At 36.9% G+C, this 24,701-nt stretch overlaps 1 protein-coding gene and 1 pseudogene across 14 annotated transcripts in view; one reads left to right on the top strand and one right to left on the bottom strand.

Moving 5' to 3' along the window:
- The window catches only part of Atg10 (autophagy related 10), a 263,608-nt gene that overhangs the window by 237,744 nt on the left and 1,163 nt on the right, over positions 1 to 24,701 (bottom strand). For 11 of the 14 annotated variants that reach the window (XM_078044575.1, XM_078044561.1, XM_078044590.1 and 8 more), the window contains one exon: positions 10,384 to 10,503. In XM_078044575.1, the coding sequence (XP_077900701.1) occupies positions 10,384 to 10,409 (26 nt within the window). In that variant the 5' untranslated portion in view covers positions 10,410 to 10,503. Of the gene's footprint in view, positions 1 to 10,383; positions 10,504 to 19,054; positions 19,106 to 24,701 lie in introns of those variants that run through there. The other 3 variants (XM_078044614.1, XM_078044548.1, XM_078044597.1) reach the window with 3 other exon arrangements.
- On the top strand, positions 1,224 to 1,708 carry LOC120885377 (small ribosomal subunit protein eS27 pseudogene; annotated as a pseudogene).

Here is a 24,701-nt window from a genome sequence, read left to right as displayed (position 1 = left end):
ACCACATAAAAAAAGTAAGTAAATAAAATAAAGTTATTGTGTCCAACTACAAAAAAAAAAAAAATTTTAAAAGAGTATAGGTATCTAATATGAAAGCCTACATATAAGGAAGTTAACCAAAACAACCACAATTATAGTAGGGTAATAAGATAATTCACCCTGAATTTCCTATTCATTTTTGCAAATATTCATGATTACAATTTTGTCTGTACTTGGAAACATTTTCTCAGATCTTGGTAATAAGAAATACAAGAGGGGCTGGGGATGTGGCTCAAGCGGTAGCACGCTTGCCTGGCATGCGTGCGGCCCGGGTTGGATCCTCAGCACCACATACAAAGAAAGATGTTGTATCCGCCGAAAACTAAAAAATAAATATTAAAATTCTCTCTCAAAAAAAAATATTAAAAAAAAAAGAAATACAAGAAAATTTTTTCAGGTTGTGGCTCAGTGGTAGAGCACTTCCCTAGCATGTGTGAGGCACTGAGTTCGACGACTCAGCGCCACATAAAAATAAATAAGTAAAATAAAGGTATTTTGTCCATCTACAACTAAAAAAAATTTTTTAAAGAAAGTTTTTTCTAAATTCAAACATGAAAGTAATTCAAAATAGATCAGACAAGCAAATCACTTTAAAGATAGAAAATGGCTCCCTATTACACAAGATTTAACTGAAACCCAATGGCACCAGGAAAAAGACTAAGCAGTCATTTATACTTAAAATAAAAAAAAAAAAAAGGAAATGAACTCAGCAATAGCAGTGTCCACTGAACTGTTCAAAAATGGGAATCTTAACCCTGCACATTTTAAATAATTTGGCCTCGGTGGTAAAACTACCTTATTGCAGAACAAGATATAGGATACCTCTTTTAGTTTATAGCATTAAATATTTCATTTGCCAGGAATGGTGGTGCACACCTGAAATTTCAGCAATTCCCCTGAGACAGGGGAATCCCAAGTCCAAAGTCAGCCTGGACAACTTAGTAAAACTCTGTCTCAAAAAAATAAAATAAAAATAAAAGAGGCTGAGTGGTACAGCATCCCTGGGTTCAATCCCCAGTACTACACATGGACAAAATTAATTATTTTATTCATGTAACTATGCATGAAAAATTATACTCATTTGTGTTCCCGTGATTGTGATTTGGTCACCTAAAAACATAAAATAACCATCATATTGAAAGAAACATTATAGTTCATCTTACAGAAGCCAGACGTGGTGGCACATGCCTGTAATACCTGCAGCCCGGGAGGTTGATATAGAAGGATTGCAAGTTCAAAGCCAGCCTCAGCAATTTAGCAAGGCCCTAAGCAACTTAGTGAGATCCTGACTCAAAATTTTTTAAAAAAAATTTAAAGGGTTGGGGATGTGGCCCAATGTTTAAGCACCCCTGGGTTCAATTTCTGGTACAAAACAAACAAACAAACAAAAACAGTATTCAATTTTCTGGCAGTGACACTCCCCATAAGAACATGGTTTGGAAAAAGAATTTCTTTCACCTCTCCAGAAGAGAAGAGGAGGAAGCAGAAGAAGAAGCACTTGGTACAGAGCCGCAATTCCTATTTCACAGATGTGAAAAGCCCAGGATGCTATAAAATCACCACAGTTTTTAGTTATGCACAAAAGTAGATTTGTGTATTGGCTGTCCTCTGCCAGCCTACAGGTGGAAAAGCAAGGTTTACAGAAGAATGTTTCTTCAGGAGGAAGTAGCACAAAAAGCAATCTGAATCAAGATGCATAAGAAACCATACCAATAAACACGTTTTGGATTAAAAAAAAATTTAAAAAAATTAAAAACAATATTCAAAAGTATTTAACTCACAATTGTTACAATCCTTTCTTCTTGAAATGATTGCTTAAGATTTGCATATGCTTAAGAGACAAATCATAGCTCTTAATAAATAATGAATGACAAAAATCTAGTATAACTAACTAGGATTCAATGTTTATTACAAAAATGTAACTCGCAGCTCCAAGTGCATTTTCCTCCTAATCTCCAAAAATGAGCTTATAAAAAATCTACTTTAGTCTCATCAACAAATTATATGAATGCAGTATATTTAGTCTTTATCTAGTGATATTTAGAGCCACAAATGATATTTCATTAACTCACAGTAGATATTTAAACAAATACAGCATTACCCAATAGCAGTAACATGTTCATAATCTCCATGAAAAGGATTATTAGTTAGAGTATATATAAATCTACAAGTAAATTAAAAGAAGAATAAAAGTAAGGCCAGGTGTGGTGGCACATGCCTGTAATGTTAGCAACTCAAGAGGCTGAGGTGGGAGGATTGCAAATTCAAGGCCAGCTGGGCATTTTAGCAATCCCCCTTCTCAAAAAACAAACAAATGGTCTGGGGATACAGCTCAGGAGTACAATGCCTCTGAATTCAATCTCTAGTGGAAGGAAGAGGAGGAAGAGCAGGGCTTTTGGTGAAGGAGGAAATGAAAAAAGTTAAGCAAAAATAAGTATTGCAAAAAAACACATGCATTTGTTACATAAAGCAACACTGTTCCTAAGGAACCTGTGGGAAATGTTTATTTCTTTCAGTGAACCTTGAAAGTGTCACTAAATCTCAGAAAAGAATCTAAGCATACTGTGTACACAGAAACTAAATTTTTAAATGGGTGTAACAGGGGTTCACTTGATACTTTCACTATATCCCTTGTCACTTTGAAATGTACATGTTTTTTTCCTTTTCCCAACCTTCTCCTCCCTGGCCTTTTCCTTCCTCATCTTCTCCCTTTTTCACTAACCTTCTCCTTCCTCATCTTCTCCTTCCTAATCTCATTTTCTCTGAATCACCTCTTTTAAAACCCCCTGCTCCCCATGATGGGCAGAGTCACAGGCTCTGGACAGGAGTCCCCTGTGTTTCTCCTTTGCTAGCAAAGCAATAAAACATTTTTCTTTTTCTCAAGACCATGTCTTCACTGTTGGTTGGTGTCAAGGATGAGGACCCAGCTTTTGGTTACATGGGTACTTAATAGTTCACCCTTCAAATAATAATAATTACTTCTAACAGCTTACTGTAAAACAGTATAACAGTGCATAAATAACACAAAGTGAATGAATTGCTTGGTATGGGTGTGGGCCTGTGGTCTCAGCTATGTGCAAGGCTGAGGCAGGAGGATCACTGAAACCATAAATTTGACAACTGCCTGAGCAACACAGTAAGATTCCATTTAAAAAAAAATCAAATAGTAATAATAATAGTAATAAATAAAAAGTAAATGGGTAGGGCAAGTAAAGTAACTATTTAATACATGAATTCAATTGTTCACTCTCTAATTTGATTTTGTTTCTGATAGATATGCCCACTTGGATTTACATATTGCCAGCAAATGTAAGACCTAATGAAAAACTAATCTTGTCAGATACAGGAAATATATTTCTAGTGTTTATTACTAATGTTATATTGCAGGCTGGGCATTGTGGAGCACACCTGTAATCCCAGTAGCCTGGGAAACTGAGGCAAGAGTATCACAAGTTCAAAGCCAGCCTCAGCTATTTAACAAGGCCCTAAGCAACTTAGTGAGACTCTGTCTCAAAATTAAAAATAAAAAGGACTGGGGACGTGTTTCAGTTATAAGATGCCTCTGTGTTCAATTCTCAATATCCATCCCTCAAAATTTTTTTTTACTCTACATAGCTGGGCAGGTAGCACAAACTTATGATACCAGCAACTAAGGAGGCTGAGGCAGAAGGATCTCAAGTTTGAGGCCAACCTCAGAAATGTAACTAGACCCTGTTTAAAAAAAAAAAAAAATGGGGATGATGTAGCTCAGTGGTAAGGTACCTCTGAATTTAATGCCCAGAATTTTAAAAATTAAAAAATTAAAAAAATATATACATATATGTTTTTTTACTCTATATGAATTAGGGGAAAAGACTCTTCAATAACCAGTTCCTAAACTGTAGTAGAGGTAATCAAAACTCATGTATTGCTATGTATATTTCAAAATATAAACAAGTAGGCTTAACTGAAGAGACAAGGAATTAATGGAGTAAAGAGGCTCTTTAATTCTTAAGAATATCATACAAGCCAGATGTGGTGGCTCATGCCTGTAATCCCAGTGGCTCAGGAGGCTGAGGCAAGAGGATCAAGAGTTCAAAGCCAGTCTCACCAGGTTCAACCCTTGGCACACACAAAAAAGAACTATACAAAAGCCAGGTATGATTGTGCACACTTGTAATCACAGCAATTCAGGAGGCTGAAACAGGAAGATCACAAGTTCAAGGCCAACCCCAGAAATTTATCAAGGACCTAAGCAACTTAACAAGACCCATCTCAAAATTTTAAAATAGTAGGCTGGGGCTGTAGCTTAGTGGCAGAGCGCTTGCCTAGCACGTGTGAGACATTGGGTTTGATCCTTAGCACTACATTAAAAAAATAAATAAATAAATAAAGGCATGCTGACCATCTACAACTACAAAAAATAAAATAAAACAAATAAAAATAAAAAATTCAAAAATAATATGGACTGGAAATATGGCTCAATTATTAAGTACCCCTGAATCCCAGGTAACAACAACAACAACAACAAAAGAATGAGAGAGAAAAATGATCCAGTAAAAAAAGTAAGATATTTTTGTTTTCAGAGTCCAAATATTCTCTTTCTGTTTCTGCTATACCAAAGGGAGACAATGATGTTGAAAACCTATGAGAAATTATTTTATTAATAATCTTTGAAAGGCAGAATCGCAGAACTGAGCTCCCAAATTAAAAAATAAATACAAAACACTAGAAAAATTCTAGAAGGCAAAGACATTTAGCAAGATCCTGTCTCAAAAAAAAAATTAAATACAGACTGGGGATGTGGCTCAGTGGTTAAGCACCCCTGGGTTAAATCCCCAGTACCAAAGAGAAAATAAACTAAAGTAGAAAACCATCTGAAATTCTAAGCACCTCTCTCCATAAAATGTTTGGGACTTATTCATAATATGTTAGTCAGGTCTAACATTTTTGTGGCACTGGGGATTAACCCAGGGAGTGTTCTACCACTAAGCTACAGATTCAGCCCTTTTTAAATTATCATGATTATTATTTTTATTTTTTTGAGACAGGATGCCTTGAACTTGTGATCCTCTGCCTCAGCTTCCCAAGCAGCTGGGATTACAGGCATGCACTACCATACCAACTAAAAATCTTAACAACTTTGAATGAAGATGCTAATAGACATATTTTATGATTCACCATAATAAGTATCCATTAGCCACATGATTTAGGGTGACCCTAAAGAAAATATTAATGATTTATATATTTTCTCCTAACATTTTTTCTAATACATAAAAGTACCAAGTCTACAAACTGCAAAAGCTAAAGTAAGAGTGAATCTTGAACATTACTAAGAAAAAGAAAAAAGACTAAGGGTAAAACTGATTATCTTATTATCCAAAATAAGTGGGAAAAGGCTTTAATCAAAGTGTGTTAACTTATTTTTTACTTCAAAACAATTTATAAAATCAGAGAGAAAAGGGACTGGAGTTGTAGCTCAGCAGTAGAGATCTTACCTTATATGTGTGAGTCACTAGGTTCAATTCCCAGCACCACATACAAACAAGCAAATATATTAAAGGTCCATCAATAACTAAAAAAAATATTTTTAAAAATATCAGCGAGAAAGGAACTCAGAATTGTATTGGGGTCCATAGCCTCTGAATCTGAAGCACTCCTTTTGTTCCACTACCCTTTTCGCCTTTCACTACAGTCCTCTCTAAACCCTGCTTCAGGAGCTAATTTCTTCCTTCAATCTTGTTGTTCACCTTTCAGAAAATCATCAACATTTATGATGACTTGGTGATATCCCCCCTCCCACTTTGGTAGCAATGATAAAAATTTCTTTATTTTTCAAAATAGCTTTTCCTTCATTTCTGGGAATTTGGAAAAAGAGTAAAAGGAAATGAGTTTTAGAGTGGTAGTAGAGTTGGAAAGTTAGCAGAAAGCCACAATATAGAATCTTGAACACTCTGTTATGGAGTTTCTATATTCTGTGATAGAATAAATAGAACTCAGACTGAACACAAAGGGAAAAAAATCATGTAGAAAATGGGACTCCATCAAAGATATTTTGAAAGGTTAACCATGACTACAATTTGTCCAGTGAATTGGAGAAGAGTTGGTAGGCTATTGAATGGTACAAATGAGGAGGATGTATAGAGTCTTGAACTAGGGTAGAGACATCCTAGAGGCCCTGTCACTAATTCACACCAATAGAATGTAATAAAGTAGGGCTGGGTAAGAAACCAGTCACACTATGCAAACACCTAATGCCAGAAGTCATAAACTGACCATCCACAGCTCATATAACATGCCTCACTGAGGTTCAAAAAATATCTTCTAAATTAGCTGCCAACATTTAAAAATTCAGAGATTTCTCCTCCCAAATCTGAATTTTTACTGTTCTTGAAATATACATATTTCCATGAAGAACTCCCTTTTGCTCCAAGATTTGGTAACATTTTGGACACACATTCCAACATGGCAATGCACAGAGCACAAGCATTAGCCCTGGGTCTCCATATTGTTTTGTCCCTGGCAGCTTGACTCATTAACATTACCACCTTGGTCTCCACAAACATTGAGTTTGCATTCCTAGCCCTAGGGCTATAGAGATTTCATCTGAAAAGTTTTATTTAGTTTTGGTACTATCCATGAGCTCACCCCCACATGAAAGAGAATTATCTTTAATTAAAGGTGTAACTCTCACTCCAAGGAGCAGAGAATTTTCCTCATGCAGCAGTCAGTGTTAACAAATAAGAAACTAGACTTAGCCATAGCAATACTAAAGCAATAATAAATAATAAAAATAATAATAATAAAATAAAAATAAGCCATAGACCAATAATAAAGACAAATTCTGAAAACTGGTTCTCCACGCATTGGTTTAGAATTTCAGTTCAGAAACTTCTGACAGATATAATTTCCCTCATGAACATTCTCTCCAGCCTCCATCCCACCTCACCCACACACAGAAGTGCAGCTCCATACTTCACCTTCACCTTCACCATTCTGTTAGATCACTGAAATGGTAACAGAAATTTTTATCATCCTGACTCTAGTTTTAAAAAAGAAAAAACAAAAGAAAACCTGGTGATGCCAGGTGCAGTTATTCATGCCTATAATTCCAGTGACTAAGGCAGAAAGATCACAAGTTCAAGGCCAGCCTCAGTAATTTAGTGAAACCCTGTCTCAAATTTTAAAAATTCAAAAAAAAAAAAAAAAGGCTGGGATTGTAGCTCAGTGGTGGAGTGCATGCCTAGCATGTGCGAGGCACTGGGTTCAATCCTCATCACCGAGTTCAATCCTCAGCACCGCATAAAAGCAAATAAGTTTTAAAAAGGTATTGTGTCCTTCTACAACTAAAAAAATGTTAAAAAGAAAGAAAGAACGGAAGAAAGGAAGGAAGGAAGGAAGGAAGGAAGGAAGGAAGGAAGGAAGGAAGGAAGGAAGGAAGGAAGGAAGGAAGGAGAGAGGCTGGGGATGTGGGTGAAGGTAGAGTGCTCCTGAATTCAATCCTCAGTACTACCCAAAAGAAAACTGATGAAAAGGAAAGTTCCCAAGGTATAGCCACATAAATTATTACAGATCAAAAGGAATCAGAAACCTATACTTGATTTGGGGGTGTAATTTACTGGTAGAGATTGCGCTTAGCATGGATGAGAATCTAGATTCAATCCCTAACCAAAAATAAAAAATAAAAACAAATCATTTGATGGAATAAACCACCAACCTTCTATTTAATCATCATATATCAGAAGCATTAATATAAAAATCAAGCTCAAGACATAGAGATCTGTTATCACTATTAATAACTTTCTAGTGGATATATAAAAGAATTAAGAAAAATAAACAAAGCAACAACAACAAAGAAAGACCTTTGATTTGCAAAAGATCTCATCCTACCTATAAGAATTGAGAGAAATGACTGAAAAACTATTAAAACTAGTAGGAAAATTCACTAAGGTGACTGAATACAAAATTAATACCAAAAAAAGTATTCATTCTTTTATATATCAGCAATAATCACAGAAGGAAAACGAATTAAAAGTCAAGGGCTTGGGCTATAGCTCAGTGACAGAGCACTTGCCTAGCATGCAAGAGGCCTTTTGTTTGATTCCCAGCATTACAAATAAAACAAAAAAGATAAGTGAAAATTCAAACACAGTAATAAACAAAACTATTAAATACCTGGAATGAAATTACTAAAAGGAATGAACAAACAGGACACAATAGCACATGCCTGTAATCCCAGCAACTCAGGAGGCTGAGGCAGAAGGACTGCAAATTCAAGGTCAGCCCCAACAACTTAGTAAGACCCTCTCCCAAATTTTAAAAAAATAAATAAATAAATAAATAAAGGAGAGGGAACCTGGGAATGTAGGGGAATGTAGTTTAGTGGTAAAATATCCCTGAGTTCAACCTCTAGTACCAAAAAAAATAATAATAATAAGGTAAAAACTAGGTCACATTATACTGGACAGGGAGATTCCTTAAGGGCTTAAGGCCTGTCCAATCACTAACAGAGAGTGGGCTGGAACCTACTATAAGAGACTGACCTCTGAATGATCAATGAACATCTCTGTCAAAGCTTAGTATAGGCATATAACCCAAAAGGATATCATGGCTTTTCTCCCCAGTGACACTCTAAACCTGATCAATTCCTGCATCTCCTTGGATCAGTTCCATATCATGGGAAACTGTTCAAAACTGTTCTCAAGTTTCTCTGAGTGCACAGATGAAACAGAATTAACCCACAGAGAACCAGGACTCATCACTTTTCCAGAGTCAGATAAATGTCAAGAAGAGAAAACTTTTCTAAGAAACAGATTTCTGGCAGCAGGGCATGGTGAAACATGCCTATAATACCAGTGACTCAGGAGGCTGAAGCAGGAGGATCACAAAACCAAAGCCAGTCTCAGCAATTTACAGACCATGTCTCAAAAAATAAAATAAGGGGCCAAGGTTGTGGCTCAGTGATAGAGTGCTTCCCCAGCACCACATTAAAAAAAAATTAAATACACAAATTAAATAAAATAAATAAGGGCTGGGTATGTGACTCAATGGTTAAGCAACCCTGAGTGTAATCCAAACAAACAAAAAAGAAGAAACTAAAGTTTTTGGCAGGGGCTAGGGGTATAGCTCAGTGGTAGAAGGCTTGCCTCATATGTCTGAGCACTGGGTTTAATCCCCACCACTGCAAGGGAAGAAAAAAAAATTTACAGAAAAATTGACTCGTTGTATATGTGGAAATATACACTTCAATGTTATATCTAAATATAATTTTTAAAAACTGTTTTGGAATGTGTTTACATTATTAAGATATCCCCAATTACTAAAGTCCCTAATATTTCAGAATTTGTGCCTATTTGACTACAGTTTGGTTTCAGGATTATGTTTTCACTCTCTGCACAATTGTTTTCTATGACAATTTATAATGTAAACAAAAAATGTAAAGCATGAGAGAAGAATCAGTCAGATAAGCATTCTTATCCATTAAATTAAAGCAGGTCACCTGAGGAGTTTTCTAGATAATACTTCATTCACCCAATAATAATGAGTAAATATAGTTGAAATAATAAAATAAACATCTGTTTTAAAACATCCTTCAATCAAAGTATTTTATTAAATCAACCCACCTCTTATACCTTAATTTTAATTACCAAGGTTTGTTTTTTTGTTTGTTTGTTTTGTTTTGAGAGAGAGAGAGAGAGAGAGAGAGAGAGAGAATTTTTTTTAATATTTATTTTTTAGTTTTTCGACAGACACAACATCTTTGTTTGTATGTGGTGCTGAGGATCCAACCCGGGATGCACACATGCCAGGCGAGCGCGCTACCGCTTGAGCCACATCCCCAGCCCAGGTTTGTTGTTTTTGTTGTTGTTGTTGTTTGTTGTTCTTGTATGTGTTTTACTAAGGATTGAACTCAAGCAGCAAGCTCAGCCAGCCCTCTTCCCACACACTTTTATTTTTTTTTAGACACTGTATCACTAAGTTGTCCAGGCTAGCCATGAATTTACTTTTTTTTGGGGGGGGGGGTACTAGGAATTGAACACAGGTATGCTTTACCATTTAGCTGTATCCCCAGTCCTTTTAATTTTTTATTTTAAGATAGGATCTTGCTAAGTGGCTTGGGGACTTGCAAAATTGCTGAGGCTGGCCTCGAACTTGCAGTCCTCTTGCTTCAACCTCCAGAGTAACTGAGCTTTCAGAACATATACCATCCTGCCCTGCTGCCTTGAATTTACAATCCTTTTGATTGAGCCTGGGAGTAGCTTGAATTAAAGGCCAGCACCACCAGGCCTGGCCAATTACTAAGGTTTCATAAGCAAAAATAAGTAACTCTAAACTGAAATAGGAAATAAAATTTTCTATTCTTACCTTTGATGATCTCCATTCCCAACCATCACCTATCTGTTGTGAATGTTTAATGAATTCTGAACAATGATGCTGGAATGTTTTTTCTCCAAAAAATTCATCTTCTTCCATTTTAAATGATAACTGCAATATAAAAACTCAGTATTGGCAACAGCTTGAGAACAAATACTAAAAGGAATTCTGTTAATTGGTTTATTTCTTTAAACAAAGTTTGAGCTATACAATAATATAGAAAATAACTTCATGGCCATTCCAAAAAATGGTCTGTTTCCATCTTTCACACCCTGTTCTCATTTCCTTTATCAGTCAACAAGAAAACTCAAAACCTAGATTTGTAACAAATATGTATATAGAGAGGTTTTCTCCCTCTGTTTGATTTTTGGTTTGTTTAGTTTGGTTTTTGGTGTTTTGTTTTTGTTTTTGATTTTTTTGTTTGTTTGTTTGTTTGAGTTCTGGGATCGAGTCCAGGGCCTCATGCATGCTAAAAATGTATGCTACCACTGAACTACACTCTCAGCCCCGCATCTATGTTTTTAATAATGACAAGGGTGATGTTGAATATAGAATAAGTCCTCACTATTATATTTTACTAGAACCTATACTTAGTAAAATGTTTATTTTGACCCAATGTGGTGGACATCCCTATAATCCCAGCCATGGGAAGGGGCAGAGTGCTGACACAGAAGGTTCACAAGTTCGAGGCCAGCCTGGGCAACTTAGGGAGATCCTATCTAAAATTAAAAAATTAAAAGGCTGGATGTAGCTCAGTGGTTGAGTGCTTGTAAGTTCAATCACCAATACTGGGAGAAAAAAACTATTTGGACCCAGGGCCAATAATCTGTCTATAATAGCTGATTTCCAAATCAGTGTTCTGCTTATTCAGATTTGGTAGGTATAGCCTATATAAGAATATATTCATTCGTCCAACAAATACACATTGAGTATATATTAAATAGTAGGCACTGTGCTTATATAGAGGTTAAATATTTTTTAAATGAAAAAATATATATTCCTTGAACAAAGGGAGATAAGTAAGAAAAACAATTATAGTAGAAACTTTCACTCTCTTCCTCCCCACCCTGCTCTCTTTTGGCACTGAGGATTGAACCTGGAGGCACTTTACCACTGAGCTACATCCGCCAGTTCTTTTTATTTTTTTATTTTGAGACAGGGTCTTGTTGTGTTGCTTAGGGCCTAAGTTGCTGAGGCTGGCTTAGAACTTGTGCTCCTCCTTCCCCAGCCTTCTGAGTTGCTGAGATGACAGACATGCCCAGCTACAATAGAAACTCTCTTAACTAATCTCCATTCAACAACACACTAGATTAACTGTCACAATGTCCAGTCTCTTTATGTAACACTAACTACTGACTGCAGTATGCCGAACATGAAGCATCCCTGCTCCCATCATGATAGGGGTTTTGGCACAGAAGGATGACTTCAACAATACACTAGACATCTTGCCCCTTTCAAGTGAAGAAAAGGCATTTGATATCTATAAAATTCAGAGAAGTCTTTAAAAGGAGACTGAAAATTGAGGAAGAAGTCACAAGACATTTTGATGCAGGGGCAGGTAACATGCTGTAGAGAGTAAGAGTTCAGAGAAAGGGGAACGTCCAAGAAAACTAGTGTAGATTTGGAATTGCTGGTGAGGAAAATGGAAGGTCAACATTAAGTTGCTGAGGCTGGCCTGGAACCTGTGATCCTGTTGCCTCATTCTCCCAAGTCACTGAGATTATAGGTGTGCACCACTGTGTGTGGCAAGAGGACAGCATGAAGGGTGAGCAGATGGAAGTGAAGATTCAACATGGGTAGAGACCATGTATTTATAGTGCCACACTCTGAATTGTTGAGATTGTCTTCAGAGTGTTCAGCTTTCCCCTCTCCAGGTATGGGAATCAGCACAGAGAAGGTACATTATTAATAATATAAAGTTGGAGGCTGGGGATATAGTTGTATACTAAAGCACTTGCCTACTATGTGGGAAGCCCTGATTCAATCCACAGCACCACTAAAAAAAAGTTGTGTTTTTGCTGGGTTGATTCAATAGAAGGACAAGATTATAGGTGGTGAAAGGAAATGCTTGTGAGAATAGCTCAAAAATCTAGGTTAGGTAGGAAAGAGGTTGAAGGGACTGAGAAAACATAGAAGAATTGAAGAATATGAGATGCCAAAAAGGTCTGGGCATAGAGATGCACACCTGTAATCCCAGTGACTCAAGAGGATCTCAAGTTTGAGGCAAACCTCAGAGCAATTCAGCAAGACTCTCAACAACATAGTGAGACCCTATCAAAAAATAAATCATTAAAAGAGCTGGGGATGTAACTCAGTGGTAGAGCACACCTGAGTTCAAAAAAAAAGATATAGAAAAATTAAAGAACTGTAGTAAAAGGAGAGAAATGAAAAAATTGGAAGACTATATAGATATTAGAATCCGATGGTCTCAGCTGTGAGTACCATGGGAGTGAGTACATATAGTAGTTTGGAGATGAACATGATGAGAGATCTGGAAGTTTAAAGAAACATGAGGCTTGCATCCTTCTCAAGGTGACACTAAAGGTTATACCACTAAACAGAGATAGCAGGTAAGAAGAAAAACTGACCTTGCCATAACTTGTAGAACTGAATTAAATGAGCCTCAAAGGAGTAGGGCCTTTTACATGAGGGTTGAAGGAAGTAATCACCAAACATTGGTATCAGGAATTTGGGGGCTATCAGCAATCTTCACACCCAGAGTCATGTGAGATGGAGAAAAAAGTAGCTTCCACTTAAAAGGCTTCAGAGTTTTTCTGAAAGCCCACTTTCTTTTAAAGCTTGGGATGAAACTCAGTGGTAGAGCACTTGCCTGGCCCTGGATTCAACCACTAGCATTACAAAACACACTTAATACAATCTAGTTTATAGCGGCACGGCACTAATAAAGATATTACTATTATTTGAGATTTATATATGAAAACCAATCCACATTGTATGAACCATCCCCCAAGCTGGAGATACACAAGGCATAGTGTGGTATGGGAACCATTAGCTAAATGTTTCTCTTTTGACCACAGAATTCAGTTTCCTAGAAACACTTTTTAACATACATCACAGAATATGTAGTAGGTGGGTTGAGTTAAGATAAATTTCTTTACTATGAATATGTGCTTTTGGGAGAGTGGGAGAACAGGCTAGGAAAAGAAAGCACCAACGCAGGAGGGTAATGCAGAAGACACAATTGCAGGGACTCCCACTGAGGCATTCATCAAAATTCCAAAATGTAAGTGAAATCTCCAGATTACACACAGAATTCTGGTTTTAAAGCTGTCAAAATTCAATGCAGACAGAAGTTGAGAAAGTGACATCACAAAAATACTAAAAAAAAAAAAAAAAAAAAAAAAAAGCAGTTAACCAAACAAAAGTGGGGAGATGATGGGAACAGAATTTGTAAAAGACTGCATAAAGAGAAAGTTTTTTTAAATTGAGGAACTCTTGTTTGAAATTTAGAGGTGGAGAGAGGGTATTAGAAGAACTTGTGTTGATAAAGACCAGAGTCCCTAGCCAGAGGGTTCATAGGAGTTTTGAAAGTGGAAGTACACTAATCAGATTTGCATTCTGACTTCTAGTGATTCTGCAGTCTTGCCTGAAGGAATGAAACAGGTGAAAGTCTTTTATGGTAATCCAAGAGACACTGTGATGCTAAATAAAGCCAAAGATTTGTGGTAGAGCAGAAGAGGAGGGAGGAATTCAGAAATTGGGTAATTGAACCTAGAGGCACTTTACCACTGACCACATCCCCCCCGCCCTTTTTATTTTGAGTCAGGGTTTCACTAAGTTGTTTAGACCTTGCTTAGTTACTAACACTGGCCTAGAACTTGTGATCCTCCTGACTCAGCTTCTGGAGTTGCTGGGATTATAGGCATGCATCACCCAGGCATGGCTTCAATTGTCCTTAATTGACTTAAAAATCAATAATTTGGGGAGATCACACAGCTGGGCAATACATTATTACTCCCTCACTAGTTTTGCTGTAGATTACGCCCAACCATTGACTAGGTTTTTCTTTGGGGACCTGAAATCAGTGCTGAAAACACTAACTCTTCATTTAGACCTACAGATATCTGATGGGGGACTGGAAAGGAAGGAAAAGGCTTGGCATCCCTGTCTTCATATTGGGTCTGTCTCCTTTGTTGCCTTAATCTTTGGGTCAGATTCTACTCAGCTCTGAATGTAGACATGTTAATCATCTGAGAAATGTTTGTCCTAAACAGTAGTACAGGGCTATCTTGACCTAGACTTGTGTAGTCTCCCTCCCCCACGCCACTCTTCCTCGAAGGCACCTACCAGCCACCATAACTGGAAACACCAGACTATAAAAGGAATGACAAAAGGTGGCACTCAAGTTCCTGGAAGATTGCCATTGATTCCCAGAAAAGACATGAATATTCCTCCCCTTTATTAGCTTATCCCTCTCCCTCATTATTCCTATCCAGTATCTGTAGCCTTTCCACCCACTGAAATTGAGAAGCTGATTTGTAAGCAAAGCTCCCTCTTCTCCATTCTTCAGCCACTGAATAAATCCTTTCTCCCTAACACTCCTCTCTGACATTGGTTTCTCAGTGAGATGAGACTCTAAACCTGGGTTTCATAACTTTTTTTTTTTCTTTTTGGTACCAGGGATTTTACCCTGGGGTTCCTTACCACTCAACTTTATCCCCAGTCTTTTTTATTTTTATTTTTTATTTTGAGACAATTTACCAAGAGTGGCCTCAAACTTACTATCTCTTGCCTCAGGTTTCCAAGTCTCTATGATTACAGGTGTGTACCACTGTGCCTGGCATCAGTATCATTTTGATAATATACTTATTACTGCTGACAAGCTTTGGTATGTGAGGGAGAGGGAAGAGAAAAGATTCAAAAATGGTTCCAAGTTTCCTGCTGTATGTGGTGGTGTACTGACTACAACAGAAATCCCTAGAGGAAGAACAAGTTTTAGAGAGGTAGGATTCATTTAGCCAAAAATGAATTGGAGTTTGAAATGTCTGTGGGATGTGCAAGTAAAGGAGTCTAGCAGGCATTTTAAGATAAGCCTTGAACTCAGAAGAAAAGAAAAATCTAGACTGGAAATAGTGACTCTATATCAGCATCACATAGATGGCAAAAGAACCTATTCCATCCCTCAGAGCTAGGATGCAGAGCTAAATTGGAAACTGGGTGTGGTGGTGCATGCCTGTAATCCCAGTGACTTGGAAGGCTGAAGCAGGAGGATCACAAGTTTAAAACCAGCATGGGCCACATAGTGAGACCATGTCACAGAAAAACAAAAAAGGGCTGGGGGTGTAGTTCAGTACCCCAATACTGAAAATAAAACAGAAGACTGACATGGAAAGTCAGAATAGTTCATCCAACTGTATGATGATTATCCTGAGATCTATTAACAGGTATTAAATTAAAAAAAAATTTGACTTTTTAATTTAATTATTTATTTATTTGGTACCTGGATTGAACCCAGAGGCATTTAACCACTGAGCCAGGTCCCTAGTCCTTTTTATTTTCTATACGGAGACAGGATCTCACTAAGTTTCTTAGGGCCTCACTAAATTCTGAGGCTGATCTCAAACTTTCTATCCTCCTGCCAGAGCCTCCCAAGTCATTAAGATTATAGACATGCACCACCATGCCTGACTGTAAGCAAGCACTTTTTTATTATTTATTTATTTATTTATTTTTAGTTGTTGATGAACTTTTATTTAATGAACTTATCAATATGCAGTACTGAGAATCGAACCCAGTGCCTCAAACATGCCAGGCAAGTGCTCTACCACTGAGCCATAACCCCAGCCCCCTAAGCTCTTAATAACAAAAGAGAACAAGTAAACACACTTATGTCTTAAGCCCTCCAGTTACTTGGGATATTGAAATATTGAAAATGTTAGTTGAAACATAAAATTTCACTCAATAGCCACAGTTTATCTAATTAACAGCACTGTGCTACAAGCAAGATGACTCAATATCAAAACACTAATTAATATTTAGTTGAAGACTTTTTAAATCATGTACAGACTAGGCTTTGCTGAAGGATGTTATATACAGTAATACAAACACTGCTTGATTACAAAATCAGAAACTATAATATATATTAAAAAGATATCTATCTCAACTTGAATCACCATAATGTACAATAATGAAATACCATTGAATAATTGTTTCTTTGATTAAGAATATTTCAAGTCATAAAGATGAAAATATAATTCAATCAACACTTTCATACATACTTTTCAAGTTGTTTTACTCTTTGATCCTCTATCAAATTCACTGACTATTTAAAGCAGAAATTATAATCTTAGAGCTTCCTATTATGAGACAGCTAAAACTTGAGCAAAAAACAGGAATAACTATAACTGCAGTTTATTAAGCAAGAATAATCCTTACTTAGCAAATGAAAAACCCAAGACATGTGAAGTGCCCTGTGTTTCCAGATTTAAGCAATCTTAAACTAAATTCAGAACAGTTAACAACAGAACACATGTGAACTATTGGTAAAAAGACAAATTTCAATACTGATCTCATCTTAAACAATAAACCTCTCATTTCTAATTTTAAATAAGACTTAGAAAATGATTCAGAGCTCCTGTCATAAAGTATAAATTGTTAATACATTTATTTTGCTTGATTCTTACTCTAAATGAAAAGATTTGGTTTTGGGGGTTTGTTTTCAAAATATTTTTTCAATTGCTTCAGTAGAGTCTAAAGATTGGGGAGAAATGACTTTTCCCTACCAAGTAAGCCTAGTCTTTCCAAACTATAGGATAACCCTCAGACAAGACAATATGAAGAAACTTACTCTGGTGCTATCCAAAAATGTCTTTTCAGAAAAGCAGACCCAGTGAATTCTAACTTTATTTATAATAATTGTTCAAATGATTCTTTTCAATTAAAAACTTTTTTTCACTACCACACTCTCCATATATTGTTTGTGATTTTTTTATATTAGGGATTGAACCCCCATGGGACACTTAAACACTAAGACACATCCCCAACATACCCAGCCCCATTTTATTTTGGGGCAGGGTCTTGCTAAATTGCTTAGGTTGATCTTAAACTTGGTATCCTCCTGCCTCAGCCTTTCATGTGCCACCATGCCTGGCTTATATATGATTTTTAATCTAATGGGGGGGGTGTTTTGTTTTTGTAGCATTGGGGATTAAAACCAGGGCCACTTTACCACTGAGCTACATCCCCAGTCTTTTATTATTGTTTTCTTTATTTTTAATTTTGAGACAGGATCTTACTAAGTTGCTGAGGCTGATGTAGAATATCCAATCCTCCTGCCTTAGCCTCCAGAGTTTGTTAGAATTACAGGCATGAACCATCACACTGGCTAATTTTTTGCTTTTTGTTGTTGTTGTTGTTTTGTGGTGTTGTTTTTGTCAAAAAATCTATCTTTTCTCAGCTTTTTTTTTTTTTTTTTTTTTTGGTGGCATCAGGCACTGAATCCTGGGCTTCATACACTTAAGTAAGCACTATACCACTGAGCCATATTCCCAGCCCAAGACATTTCTTTTGATGAATCTATAAATCAGTGTGTATCAGAATCAAAATTGAGACCAAATCACTGTAATAAATATAACTAAATTTCTCAGAATTTAAGATCATTTACAAAACTGTGAATATCAGAGAACATGCTATGTATTTTAAATATTTAAGATCATTTTTGACTAATAAAGTTAGGCAACTTCCTCTACTTGTCCTTCCTAACAAGAATTTTACTTTACTATAAATATAGGAATGGATTATTTTGATCAATTCATTACCTTAATGACAATTTGGCTTGAATTCACTTAGATTGGTTAACCACTTATCTAGCAAGTTCCTTGTGCAGAAGTCTTCCAGATTTAGAGAGCAAGGAGACACCCAGGGTACAATTTAAATGTGGAATCCTAGGCCCTAGCCAAAAAGATTACCTGATTCTGCAGGCCTCAAAATATGCATTTTTAATCAGTATCAGAGAAAATCTGAGGGATACTCATGCTAGAAAACTGAGACCAAGGCACATCTATAATCCCAGCAATCTGGGAAGCAGGAGAATCACAAGTTCAAAGCCAGCTTCAGCAATTTACCAATGCCCTAAGCAACAAAGTGAAGCCCTGTCTTAAAATTTTAAAAAATAAAATGAAAAATCTGGGATTTAGCTTGGTAGTAAAGTGCCTCTGGGTTCAATGGAAACAGAGAAAGACCAAATCAATGAATCATTTTGATAGAGTTAATGAAAAAAACCTGAATTTTAAGGTATTTGGCAGCCTGGGTGGGGCATGGAAGGCATAGACCTGGGCAATCCAATAAAGAGCTCAGGGAAGCATCCAAAAAGGGGCATTCTATTCAGTTTTTTTTTTTTTTTTTTTTTTTTGATAATGAGGATAAAACTCAGGGAGTGGAGGGTTTAACACCAAACTACATCCCCATTTTTATTTTTTATTTTGAGACAGGGTCTCAGTTTCTCAGGGCCTCCCTAAATTATGAAGGCTGGCCTCAAACTTGCAATCTTCCTGCCTCATCCTCCAAGTCACTGAGATTATAGGTATGCACCACCACATCCAGCACACCCAGTCCAGTCAGTCTTGACAGCAGGGTTCAGTTCTCTCTCTCTCTTCCATAACACATATCCCAAATCAAAGTTAAACAGGAGGCAATATTGTACCTGGACTGGAAGTGAAGAATCTCTATTGGTAGCTGATGTTTGCTCTGACTTCTATAGCAGGACATACCATTAGGAAGAAGATAAGAAGACATTTCACTTCACCATTCTGTATTCCCTTCAGAGAAATACTTTGAGCTGCACTTTCTCTATTAGTTTCCAACACCCATTGGTAATCCTCTTTGTGTGTGTCATATATATATATATATATATATATTAGTATTTGGACACAATATCTTCATTTTTATGTGATGCTGAGGATCGAACTCAATGCCTCACATGTGCAAAGTGGGCACTCTACCACTGAGCTACAGCCCCAGCCCCAGTAATCCTCCTTTAAAGCAGTTCTCTCTAAATAATGTAACATGCATGGCTAGAAATAAAAAGTAAAGCCATGTGGTAAACTGAATGCTATGATACCAAGTCAGTAGTAAGCAAAGTACAATGGCACATGCCCATTACCCCAACCACTCAGGAGGCTGAGGCAAGGAGGATCACAAGTGTGAAGCCAGTCTGGACAAATTAGCAAGACCCAGTCTCTAAATTAAAAGTAAAAAGGACTGAAAATTATGAAACCAGCCCAGGTGTCCATCAATAATGGATAAAGAAAAAAAAATGTGGTTTTCAGAAAAAATAAAAAGACAATTTATTGCTTTGCTAGCAAAGGAGAAACACAGAGTACTCCTGTCCCAAAGACTGTGATTCTGCCCATCAGCAGGAACAGAGGCTTTTATAGCAGTGATTCAGAGAAAATGAGATTTAGGAGATGAGATCAGGAAGGAGAAAATCAGGGAAAAGAAGATGAGGGAGGAGAAGGTTGGGGAAAAGAAGATCAAGGAGGAGAAGATCAGGGAGAAGGAGATTAGGAAAAAGAAAAAACAGGCAAGTTTCAAAGCCATAAGGGATATGGTCAAAACATCAAGTAAACTCCTGTTACAATTGATTTAGCAAGGCCCTAAGCAACTTAGTGACACCCTGCCTCAAAATGTTTTTAAAAGGGCTGGGGATGTGACTCAGTGGTTAAGTGCCCCAGAAGCAATCCCCAGTACCAAATAAATAAATAAATTATCAATTGGAAAGGAAAGTTTCTTCTGAGTACAGGAAAAAAAAAATCTACCCTTTATATATTTGGTCATAGACATCCTCCTGCTCTCCAACCTAACATCTAGAGGAAGAATCTAAATGTAGTAAGGGAGCTGAAGGGGCACTTGCTCACTCTGACCATCAACTCCTCTCCAGAGGAGTCCCTTGTCAAGGTGAGTGAACCAAAACTATCAATATCAACATGGAATCAAGAGGAAGCACTTACATATGAAAACAGGGGCACTTTCATAAAGTATAAGAGAAAAAGCTTATTTCTGTAATGGGCTTAAACTGAGTATCAGGGGAAAATTTAGGAATTATCTATAAAAGAACCTAGCCCTGTGACACATATCTATAATCCCAGCTACTCAAGAAGGTAAGGCAGGAGGATAGAAAGTTCAAGGCAAGTTGGGACAATTTAGGGAGACCCCGCCTCTAAATAAAATTAAAGGACTGGAGATGTAGCTCAGTGGTAGAGCACTCTGGGTTCACTTCCCAGTACTGGGAGTGAGGGGAGCCTTGAAAAAAGAATTATCTAAAATAGAAAACAAGGAAACAGATAAGGCAGCTGAGGATATAGCTCTGTGTTAGAGTGCCTCTGGGTTAAATCCCCATTACCTCAGAAAGAAAGAAAGGAGGGAAGAAGGAAGGGAAAGAAAGAGAGAATGAAAGAGGAGTCACAGTTTACTATTACCTTTTAGCGCTCAGGGAGCTGGTATAATAAACATCCTACAAAGTGTAGGGCAGTCCCACACAATGAAGAACTGTCCATAAAAATGCTACTACAACCGGGCACAGTGGCTCACACCTATAATCCCACCAATTTGAGAGGCTGAGGAAAAAGGATTACAAATTCAAGGCCAGTCTTAGCAATTTAGTGGCAAACTCAATAATTTAGCCAGAATCTGTCTCAAAATTTTAAAATTTAAAAATGGACTGAGGATACAGCTCAGTGGTAAAGTGTCCCTGCATCCAATTCCCAGTCCAAACAAACCAACCAACCAAAAACAAAATCAAAAAAACACTTTTGGTCCTTTGATAAACACTGGAAAGTTGGTTATGGCTTAACAAGTCCAAGTTTGGAGAACTTAACTCTAGGGCTTCTCAAGAGTATCCTTTAACATTTTTTTTTTAAATCACAAATTGCATTTCACTCAGCAAATATTTACTTCCAAGCATAAGAAGATAAACCGAGGCACATTAAAATGTTAAAGAATTTATTTGGGTAGACAGCAGTTCATAAATTAGGCAGCTCCAGAATGCAAGTAGTTTGGGGCTCCATCAAACAAACACAGGGAAAGGTTTTTATGAAGTAAATACAGAGCAAGGCAATATTTGACTGGCTAAAATGGAACAGTAGCCTTATTTATTTTATTCCAGTTGAAAGCCTTTAGAAGTTAGTTGGTGGTTTAAGTTTGTGTTTTCATTTTACTCAAATATGACAATTTACAGAGTTCAATGAGGTTTGTATAAGTGAAAATTCATAGTGCTAGAGCCTTCTCAGACAATGGATTCACAATGATTTTAACACAGAAAATGCTTTTTGTAGAGCAAGTATCATTTCCTTCTTTAATTTCACAACCATGAAAATCATATTGGCTGTGGCCTACCTTTAACAACTATACCAAGAAAAAAAAAAGTTAGCTTTTCACAAAAAATATTTCAATGTCATTTATCCTAATCTCACCTTTCTATTCCAAACTTCATATTTTCATGACCCTGTTATCTTTCTTTTCTTCCTGTGGTACTAGGAATTGAACCCTGAGGTGCTCTACCATTGAGGTACATCTCCAGGCCCACTTTTTAAAAAGTTTTCATTTCGAGACAGTTTCTCTAAATTGCCAAGGCTGGCCATGAACTTGTGATCTTCCTACCCCAGCCTCTAGAGTAGCTGGGGTTACATGCAAGCACCATGGCACATAGTTTATTCTGCATGCTATTACATATGTTTATAAGCTACCTCAAATATTTTTGGAATAAAATAGGATATAAACTTAAAACTATAATCAACAGAGAAAAATGGATAATAGGAATAGTCGGGATAATAGTAGCACAGTCAGCTTAGGAGGCTGAGTCAAGAGAATTTCAAGTTCTAGTTCAGCCCAGGCAATCTAGAGAGACCCTGTCTAAAAAAATAAAACAAGGTGAAGATGTAGCTTAGCAGTAAAGAGCCCCTGGGTTCATTCTCTAGTACTGCAAAAACTAGTACATGCTTTTTGCCTTCAACAGTTTGTAATCAAATTCTTTTAAAAAAGATTCAAGCTGAAGAACATTAGAGAATAAGACAGTAAAAAGTGATGACAAATTATATAATCATCGTATAAAGACTGTGTATGGATTAAAACAATAATTTAAAATAGCATATATTAAGCCTTTATCAAGAACTGTGGTAACTCCAATCCTCATAGCACTTAGGTAAATTGTTATGTTTTGCTCTGTTTGAGGAGAAAGGGGGGTATCAGAAATTGAAACCAGGAGCACTCACCCCTGAGCCACATCCCCAGTTTTTTTTTTTTTTTTAATTTGTTTGTTTTTGACAGGGTTTCGCTAAATTCCTGAGGAACTTGATAAGTTGATAAGTTGCTGAGGCTGGCCTCAAATTTTCAATCCTCCTGCCTCCTTAGCCACAGGTATTACAGGCATGTTCCACTGCACCTGGCCTAATATTTTTGTTTTCTTATTTGTACTACTGGGGTCAAACCCAGGACCTCTTATATGCCTGGGAAGCACTTTAACAGGGAGCCACACTCCCAGCCCCAAGATAATAGCTATTAAGGGTGGCCTAGGGTAGTATGTACCCAGAATCATGCCCTAGAAGACTTAGATTTCAGCTAATCCCTGACTTATAACAGGCAATCAAAGGAAAGCAGTAAGGTAGAAATAGGAGTGGGGGTGGCAGTGAACATAGGAACAGGTTAAAATGACATTAAGTAAGCAAGTAAAGAGACTAACTAGAGAGAAGATTGAGGATTACAGGAAAATCTGGGAGGCAGGGAACAAGCAGTTTATAAATGGCCTTAAAACTCAAAGGAGATTCCATTTAAAACAGTGAACAATAAGAAACCATTGTAGGTTATTGAGCTCAGAAAGGATATTAAAAAGGTTTTCTTGGAAAGATATTACATGACAGTGATATAAAATAATCCTAACTTCAAAGCTAAATTCATATTAGTAATTACTCTTCTTGGATCTTATAACTAATTCAATCAGACACTTCAAGGCCTGGGATGCCAGAAACATTAGAGAAGCCTCTGCTGCTGCCTGTTTCTAGCAACTTCTCTGCAAACAGGATACCTTCAGGTAGTTTATTTTCCATTCCCCTACTTTCCAGTTGTTTTATACCCAGCCTGCTTGACCCCTAATACATTTGTTTTCAACAGATGATTTCTATATCTCTTCTTATATGGTTTCTGATTATATTTATGATTCAAATACAACCTCTAAGGTCCTAAACATATCTGGAAGCTTCAAAGATATTGATAATAAAAGCAACCCTAATCCAAAGCAATCTACTTATATAAGTTTCATCCTACTTGTTTTTCCTAAAATGGTGCTTTCTCAGAAACTTACTAAGCATTAGGAACTGCTATCAAGATACAATTTCACAAAACATTATGCTTAGCTAGGTGAGGTGGTCCATGCCTGTAATCCTAGCAAACCAGGAGACTGAGGCAGGAAGATCTCAAGTTGCACAGCCTGGGCAGTTTAGTGAGACTCTGTCTCAAAATAAAAATAAAAAATAAAATATAAAACATCTGGGGGTGTAACTCAGTGGTAGAGCACCCTTGGGTTAAATCCGAGTCCCCCCCCCCAATACACACACACACCATGGTGTGTGTGTCTGCGCGCATCTAATTCAATTGTCCCATCATCCAGCAAGATCTGTTAAGATTATGGTAAATAAAACAGAAGATGGTAGTTGGAAAGCTGGGGACAGGGAAATAATCTTGTAACATTTCCATATCCAAATGAATCCAGTTCAGAACTATTTCTACTAGTTTCTTCAATTAAAATACAAATTAACAATTTTAAACTGTGTACTTTGCAGACTTTAAATTTCTCAGTACTCAAGTTTCAATTTGGAAGCAAGGAGGGAGAGATTCTTCTACCTAGAATTCCATGATAGATTTGAGTAGTGCATAGGGCCTATGTTCTCCAACCCTGAATAGCATAAATTTAAACCTTTGCCACTAAAAACTGGAGGCTGTTGTCAAACTATAACAGTTATAAACATGACTCAGACCAAGTGTGTCTTTAGCAAAGATATGCTGAACTGATAATGAAGGAGCAAGCTAAATGGTAAATTGAAGAAAATGATGGAGCCTGTGGTCCCAATTACTCTGGATCACTTGAGTCCAGGAATTGGGAGATCTCAGCGGGGCAACATAGCAAGACCTGGGCTCAAAAAAAAAAAAAACCAAACCAAACAAAAAAACAAAAAAAGCTTAAGATTGCTATCCTAAAAAACCACAACCTTTCAGGAGTTATATTCTCCCAGTCAGAAATAATTTGTATCTCAATTAGTCAACAAGATGTAATTATAGAAGTCTAAACCCCGAAACCTTAA

Source organism: Ictidomys tridecemlineatus, chromosome 1 (genome assembly GCF_052094955.1).
Source record: "Ictidomys tridecemlineatus isolate mIctTri1 chromosome 1, mIctTri1.hap1, whole genome shotgun sequence".
In the NCBI taxonomy this organism is placed as follows: Eukaryota; Metazoa; Chordata; class Mammalia; order Rodentia; family Sciuridae; genus Ictidomys; species Ictidomys tridecemlineatus.
The sequence above is the reverse complement of the archived record's forward strand: the minus strand, read 5'-3'. Positions and strand labels throughout refer to the sequence as shown.